We start from the raw sequence: 8,780 nt of genomic DNA, 5'->3' as shown, positions 1-8,780 counted from the left end.
AAAAAAATAATGTTGCATATTACTATGCCCCTATTTCTGTATGATATAATTCAAACACATTTTTTTAGATATTTGAAATTAGGTCTAACTAAGTGACATAAAACATATATATATATATTTGAAGGCGTATTTAAAGAAAAATATTAAGATCAAGAATGATTCATATTTAAATTTCAACGCAGCACAATGAAGAAGAAATTGAAAAATTGTATGTGTAAACCTTTAAGGGTTATATAGTGATTATGTTGCTACTTCATGGTTTGCAACATATTGATGCCATATAAAATATCAATATTTCTCAAAGAATAAACAAAAAGAAAAAATTCTTCATTCAGAAAAAGAAATACATGAAAAAAAATTGTGTATAATTCTCATTCTATTTTTAATGGTTTGAGAACAATTCTAAAGCTTTGTGGACACAATATATCAATTTTGTGCATTTTTAATAAATTGAGACATTGAGCCGGTTGCACTTTATTTCTTCCAATATTATATCGATAGATTTCGAGGTGGCTAAGAGATTGTTTTTGTCTATTTTTTTAGTTAAAGTGGCTAAAAAACTAATTCATGAGTAGAGAACTACTAGCCAAATAAATTTAGTTAGCCGAATAGTGAAATTCAAATTGAATTATACAATATTTCATCAAATTAATTTTGTCTATTATAAGATGCTCATGAAATCTAAACAGTTGTATTATTAGATGAGATATTGAATAAGACAAATACTTTGATATATATATTTGAATGATATCTCATATACATATCTTAATTACGTAATCCGTGTCCTTCTCAAGATTTTTAAAATACAATAATTAATTTTGTATGTCGTTCCACAATATATAAAATATTATAAAACAAAATGTAAACTCGATAGAATAAAATTTGTTTTGTTTATGAGATTGAAACTATATCATCTCCATGATATGATGCACGCAATCATTGTTCCAAATATTCTAAAAAATGACGAAAGAAATGACTTTCCTGAATTGCGTCAAATTAAACGATGACACAGTTCTAAGATATAGTCATTTGAAAAGATTTTCAAGTTTTTTTCTCACACTGATTGAGAAATAATCGTTAAAAATTTATTAAACTTATAGCTATATGTTGATAATATTTATACTAAATATATAAAAATGATATTTCAAATATCCCGATGTTTGAAGAAATTACAGCACCATTCATTGGTTATGTTGTTGAAGAATATATAGGTTATACATACTTTTAGTCACAAGTAAAAACCAATCACGACTAAAAACAACATTTATTCTTATGAGTTATAGTTGATGATTGTCAAAAACTGAAAAATCATTCAACAATAAAATAAATATTTGGAAAATAAGATTACTGGATAAAGACAATGTAGAAAACCGAAAAAACGTCCTGATAGGGAAGTAAACTACGAGCATGTCAGATCCCAGATGAAGATTTTAAATAACATAATAGATGTTTAAGACGATCATATACTTGCTGAGTATATCAAAATGGTTATATGTATATTATAACAAACTATGACAAAGAGTTGTAGAGTTATCAAAATCAACCAAGAAGTATATTGAAAAGTATGTTATGTGGATTAGATAACTTCTCCGATTCATATACCGTCTATGGTCATGATTTTTGATTTTGTGGTTTGGTTTGTTGTAATTAATAAATGCTATTAGCCATATTTTAATTCATTTAAATATTATCAAAATTTCGTACTTATATTTCCAGCAATTTAGTTGCTCACGTGCAACGCACGTGCACTTTTCTACTACCTATAAATATATGAATCTCAAGCTTACACTTTTATATTTCTATTTATGTGACTTTTCAATTTTCTGATTTAAGGATTGAGATTAGAAATCATTATTTTATCTATATACCTATAAATATATAAATCTCAAGCTTACACTTTTGTATTTCTATAAGTGTCATTAAGAACATGTCAGAATCTATATACCTATAAATATATGAATCTCAAGCTTACACTTTTCTATTTCTATTTATGTGACTTTTCAATTTTCTGATTTAAGGATTGAGATTAGAAATCATTATTTTATCTATATACCTATAAATATATAAATCTCAAGCTTACACTTTTCTATTTCTACAAGTGTCATTAAGAACATGTCAGAAAATGTCATTTTTTATGATATTTTTCCAATGAAAATGAACATTGAGAGCATGTAGATTCTACATATTTTTTTGCAAATTTTTCTAATATTTTATTTGCATTATAATTTGATTGGCTTGATTTATTTCAATTTTATTCATAGAAAAAATTAATAATAAATTTAAAAGAATATAAATTACTTTCTACTTTTATATTAAATTTATGAGATAATCCTTATAATTTTTTTAACTAAGATAATCCTTGTAATAAATATGATTTATAATGATAATTTAGAAATTAAAATTTTTACGTGTGATATTTTTTAACTGAGTGTTACATATTATTTTATTTATATATTTGTTTTACCACACATATTTATTTGAGTGATATTATTTTAAAATTTTATTTAACATGAAATTTTTAATCATCAATATTAATTTACAAATTATTCATTCTGATAAAATTAACTATATATAACATGTATTTTTAAAAAAAATATATTTAAACAAAATCCACAAGGGTTAAAAGTTAGCAAAAAACACAACTGATATTTAACTTAATAACAAGTTTGGTGGTTTTATTTTAACATTATTATGATAATTTAGTTAATAAAGAGAATTTTATTTGACAATCATTATGTGTACTCCATTAAAGCACATTGTGATTTGAATGATATTTAGATGAAAAATATCTTTGCTAATTTGAGAGAGTTGTCATTATGTTATAATCATGCGGATTGAAAAATGTTATATAAATAAGTGAATATATATGATACTCATAAACAAGATGTTATTCAAACGATTTTAAACATTATCTAAATCTCATGATTATATTTTTCATGATTAGTCACCCATGCACGAACATCCCTAGTATTCTGAAATTCAGAAGTCCAAATCTTTCCTTTCTCCACAGAATTTCATTAGAAATTACCCAGTTGGTTCCTTTGCACAGTATACATGTTACGAGGACATCAGTATGAAATGGAAAGCATTCCTCCTAGGAATAAAGTTCTAAAAAAGTAAAAAATAAAATAAAATAAAAAATATTTCATTAAGGTTATACTGTAATTTTTGGAATAATCTCCCATGTATGCGTGCTAGGAATAAATGGTAGCTAAATCTACCTGTACCTATTACTTTATAGCAGATGGGATTCCATCTTCCTCTTTTTGTTGTTTTATGTCTTCGGCTGTGATTTTATCTTCTTAAGTGTGTATATATATGACATTTAAAAGGGAGTAGATTACTTGTTTAACCACAATCAACGCAAAATATACTAACTAATAAATCATCCTCTTAGCACTGTTTCTTCTAAAAGCGCAACAATTTCTTGGGTCATGCCACACTCCATGGCAGAATGCAGGTTGAGGTCAGCAAATACACGGAAGGGATAAATGATAAAGCATTGCGACCTAATGGATTGCCTAAGTCATTAATTCGCTATGATGGTAAGTGACACGCATGCCTTCGCGGTTTATCGCATATTAACCATTATCCTTTAGAGTCTCACTCTTTTGCATGACATGCTTCAGCTCGGCAAATGGAAAAGGCTTTAGGTTCCATTGCTGAAGTTGTGCAAACACTTAAGGATCCTAGGTCTCACATGATGTCTTACTTCAGCGACAATACTGAATCTGAGAAGCTAAGCCTCGATTATATGCTACCTGGACCAGCTGAAACGGATATCAAAGATATCCCTTGCTCAGGTTCTCTTCATGATACAAGCAACAAGACCCAAAAGTCTGGACTTATTTCCTTCAAGGGGTCAGTCTTTGACGCTTTCTTTTATGTTTCCGCATCCTTTTTCGTTCAACTTATGCATTTCTTGGCAGCCATATATCTTTCTGTATTGGTTTGACTTTTTTTTACCTCAACACTTCATTGATGCATGCACAAATACATATGCACACGAATGTATACAAACATACTAATTAACATATTTTTACCGTAAAAGTTATTTCAGACCAATTTTAATTGCATAACCATTGAGTTAGAGAAATGATGCACGTGAATGGAGAAGGAAGTCTTGTTAAAACTTACCAATCATCTCTATTGTTTGTTTGGCTGAAAAAATTTTGAACTTGATATTTTGAAACTGCCAACTTACTTGATGATTTTAAACATTTAACTAACAACATATGATGCAAAAATTCGGTTAGTATGACTTCTCTATCAATACAATTTTGTCAAATCAGTCAGTGGAGTTTTAATATTGGCAGCATCTCCTAGACCATTAATTTCTGTTGTCTGAAAGCATGATGACCGCGATATTTCTTATTTTCCAGTTTTACTTGAGTGTTTATCTTATCTGACTGGAAATTTTGAACTTGAAAAGGTTAAATATTCCTTTCAGGAAACCATTCGGTAATTGATATGCCCCTTTGTTGAATGGTGGTGTATATAACCATTAAAATGTGGTGAATCCTTTTCTAACTTTCAGAAGACAAAGATTTTGATAATACTTGACCAAAAATTATTATCTTTGAGAAATCACGACTATTTTAAATTGGATTATTGTCACGCCCCGAGACTGAGACGTCGGTGACATCCGGCATTGTTAATCAAATAACAATAAGCCTCATAGAAAATAGCCAAATACCAGTCTATTTCATAAAATTCCATTGTCTTTACATGAAAGGAAAATACAGAGGTTGCGGAAGCGAAAAGTACATAGACAAAGGAACACTAATAGGCTTGAACATCCAGAACTTGAATTCCTTCCTTCTAATTCTTTACCAGCCCCAAAATTGCTCCTGCTCTTTTTATTCCACCTGTTCCTCATTCTCATCTGGAGAGGTACGTAAGGGGGGTGAGCGTTTTGAGAAACACTCAGCAAGCGGAGCCGGCCGATCGAATGCCAGAAAACATTTGATACATAATACTTTTAAAACCTTCTTCTTTTTACATAGCATATTATATCAGAGTTGAATGAACAAAAGTGTCAAAGATTGAACAAATCATAGCTTCAGAGTTGGGTGAACATAAATCAGACATAAAACAATTCAGAACTTCGAATCAGAACATTTTAGAACAGAACTTATCAGTGCTTATCAGACAAACAAATTATAATGATCATGGGCTATCCTTGATCTTGGGCTCCCTCTCAGAGCTTATCAGACAAACAAATTATAATGATCATGGGCTATCCTTGATCTTGGGCTCCCTCTGGGGCCTTTTTCCTGTACATGGGCTCCCTCTGGGGTTTTTTCCCGCATCCGGGCTCCCTCTGGGGCTTTCTCCCATAGACAGGCTCCCTCTGGGGCCTTTCCCTCACAGGCTTTCCCGATGCATCATTATCAGATTCATACTTATAACTTATCATTCGGAGATGGATCAATTCGGACGGAAGGACACGAACGTAGACGAAACGGAAGAGCACAAACGAATGAACAAACGGAATGAAACACTTGAAGCAACTTGGTGATTTCGAACATCATACTTATACAATACATGCAGTAGACGGTCGTATTTTTAATACATACATAATCTTTAAAACACATAAACCCACTTACCTGGAAGATTGTTCCAAAAATCTTGAAATGAACAAGTTGAAGCTTGACACTGAAAAACCAGTCACCTTGCAAAAATGTTTGCGCCTAATTGAACCATTGGATCGATCTAAATTTTGGATATGTTGCTCCAAACACGTGTAGGTATATTCTGAACGGTGGAGATCGGATTGGTCGTGTAAAACAATGAGCAAAAATTTCTGAAATTGGGCAGAATTTTTGGTATTTAAATTGCAACTTTTGGAGAACACTTTTGATGTTGTTTTGGTGTGATTTCACTCATTCCTTTGCCACTATTTATAGGCCAATATGACTTTAGGTATTCCCCCTCCATGCCAAAGGTTGCATGATTTATGGCATGTAATGACCAATGTGTCTTTAGGTCTTCACCTTCCATGCCAAAGGTTGCATGGTTTATGGATTTAAATGTCACCAATGTGACTTTAGGCCTTCCCCCTCCTTGCCAAAGGTTGCATGAAATTTTATTCTCCTTCATGACATAATCATTTTCAATGCAAAACTAAAATCAACTTTGTACTTTTTCTCTTTGTAATGCAAAATTTTGGGTCTTCACAATTATAATTTTCTGCAGGTTCAAAGGCAAGCCGTCAAATAATGCCACCACGCACGAAATTCAATCACTTTCAGAGACAGAAATAGTGATGACACAGGACTCTGAACGAAAAGACAGTTGGGAACTTGCTGGAAGAAAAAGGACCATGCGCCAAGGCATTGACCTGGCAACAACATTAGAACGCATTGAAAAAAATTTTGTGATAACGGATCCTAGAATTCATGATAATCCAATTGTAAGATTAAGTAACTATATAATATTGCATAAACACAAACATGCATAAGCGATATCGTTGATACATTCTTGTTAATGTATGAAAAAATTCCTTTTTAATTATTATTGCACTAGTCTAGAATATTCTCAATTTTAGATGTAATTTACTTCATCTTTCTTTTTTGTATAATCAATATATCCTTTCATAGGTTATATAAAATGCTGTTCTTAACTTGCAGATATTTGCATCAGATAACTTTCTTGAACTGACTGAGTATGCACGAGAAGATATTTTGGGAAGGAACTGCAGGTATGAAAGAATGCCATCATTTTCATTGTTCTACATATTTTCGCTTGTGTCTTCTGAATATGTTAACAACATTCGAAACTCCCTTTTTATCAGAGAATTAACTTGATCAATAGGGTAGCTAGGTCCACTTGAGCAATATGATAGCTAGAATTAACAATATTATCTCCATCTTATTGGACACTTACCCTTGTATTGATTGATCTCGCCTTTCATTTCATATGTGGTAAAATCATGACAATGCATGTCTGTTCAATTGCTCTAAATCGCAATTATATGAATCTTGTGACCATGCCTACCGCTGCTTACTCATTTGAATCATGTTGCTCTGGTCAAACTTCAATTTAAAATTTATAATTCCTGTTTCTTAAGGTTTTATGAAATATCATAAAGCTCTCTTCCACGATGTGCCCAAAATTTGTGGTCATTGAGAGTTACCTTCTATGATATTCAACATACAGTTCCAAGTCTTGGAGAATTACCTAATTCTGGTGGAAATATGCACAGGTTTCTTCAGGGTCCAGAAACTGATCGAGAGACTGTTTCAAAGATAAGGGATGCCATAGACAAACAAATGGAAACTACTGTCCTGTTAATAAATTATACAAAAAGTGGTACGATAACCCTTTCTATATCCTCTGAGTAATAGTTCGAAATATGGACTTCTGAATTTGTTCTTTCAAACAGGGAAGAAATTTTGGAATTTATTTCACTTGCAACCTATGCGTGATCAAAAGGTAGGGTGCTTTGCCATGTTAAATACAGTTTTTATTTTTATTTTTTTTTGGCTTATTGAGAAATTTAACTTCTTTGGTACTCTTATTTGGATTTCTAAATTATTCTAACTTGATCAGGGTAATCTTCAATACTTCATTGGTGTTCAACTAGATAAGACTAATCTAATTGAAACACCGAGGAATCGCCTCCCAGAGTCAACAGAGCAAGAAAGTGCTAAATTGGTATGTATAGTTCATACAACAAGCTGCCTATAAGCACTACTGATAATTGTAGCCCAGGCCATATTCCATTTCAAAGTGTAGCAAATAGATCAATTTTTTGATATATCGAATTTTGATGGACACATGCCGGAATCCCTTCAAAGCTCAATTTGCCAGACTCGACTATACTTATTTTTTTGAGCAACGAGGGAATTCAATCCATCTTTTGGGAAAACACTCAACACAAAATTTCAAACTTAACTCGAAAATCTTTTAGTAAGTATACCTTTGCATGAAGTTAGTGTAGAAAAGATTAGATTTTGTTTTCCTTAATTTATTTTGTTTCCTAATTAGTTAGGATCCCTTACTTAGGGAATTTTGTTTCCTTATTTGGTGGACTTGAATAATCTATATATTTAAATGTAAATATTTTTATTGGAATAAGAAGAATATTCAGTATTGCTTCATAGTATCAAAGCCGATCTATGTGCACTAGCCGCGCTTCTTCATTCTCATTCAGCCGCGCTTCTTCATTCTTATTCACCCGCCATCCTCATGACCAAATACGGCATGGAGTCACAAACATCTTCCTTAGAAGTCACTTTCACCGAGGTCAATTCCCCAATCTCTTCCACCCATGTTTTCTCCTCTAATATTGTTACAAACTATAAACTCCATGGCCATAATTATCTCCAATGGTCCCAATTTGTATTCATGCATATTTGCGGTAGAGAGAAGGATGGACATCTCACCGGTGAAACTGTGGCTTCGCAGACTATGGATCCCAAACACCGATCCTGGAAGACTGATGATCTTCTTGTTATGTCTTGGCTGATAAATTCCATAACTGCTGAAGTTGGGGAAAATTTTATACTTCACAAAACAGCGAAGGACATATGGGAAGCGGCACTTGAAACATATTCAAGCACAGAAAATGCCTCTGAACTGTTTGAGGTTGAGACGATACTGTATGACCTCAAACATGGGGATATGAGTCTCAATCAGTATTTTAACACTCTCACAAGCCATTCCAAACTCGGTTTGAGAGAGAAATCCGTGCTAATGCCATATATCACAGAGACCAGTACCGAGGGTACTCCTTCACCTGAGAACAGATAGAAGCATTGCAGAAAATGCTAAGT

The 8,780-nt window shown here is 32.1% G+C and overlaps 1 protein-coding gene across 3 annotated transcripts in view; it reads left to right on the top strand.

Moving 5' to 3' along the window:
* LOC140986329 (phototropin-2-like) overlaps nucleotides 1–8,780 on the top strand; it is a 56,418-nt gene that overhangs the window by 4,739 nt on the left and 42,899 nt on the right. For all 3 annotated transcript variants that reach the window (XM_073454525.1, XM_073454524.1, XM_073454523.1), the window contains exons 4-10: nucleotides 3,454–3,545; nucleotides 3,630–3,861; nucleotides 6,199–6,415; nucleotides 6,633–6,703; nucleotides 7,208–7,314; nucleotides 7,388–7,437; nucleotides 7,555–7,659. In XM_073454525.1, coding sequence (XP_073310626.1) covers nucleotides 3,454–3,545; nucleotides 3,630–3,861; nucleotides 6,199–6,415; nucleotides 6,633–6,703; nucleotides 7,208–7,314; nucleotides 7,388–7,437; nucleotides 7,555–7,659 — 874 coding nt within the window. The remainder of the gene's footprint in view (nucleotides 1–3,453; nucleotides 3,546–3,629; nucleotides 3,862–6,198; nucleotides 6,416–6,632; nucleotides 6,704–7,207; nucleotides 7,315–7,387; nucleotides 7,438–7,554; nucleotides 7,660–8,780) is intronic.

Source organism: Primulina huaijiensis, chromosome 10, assembly GCF_012295235.1.
Source record: "Primulina huaijiensis isolate GDHJ02 chromosome 10, ASM1229523v2, whole genome shotgun sequence".
Lineage (NCBI taxonomy): Eukaryota > Viridiplantae > Streptophyta > Magnoliopsida > Lamiales > Gesneriaceae > Primulina > Primulina huaijiensis.
Note: the sequence above shows the minus strand (reverse complement) of the source record. Positions and strands in the feature narration are given on the sequence as shown.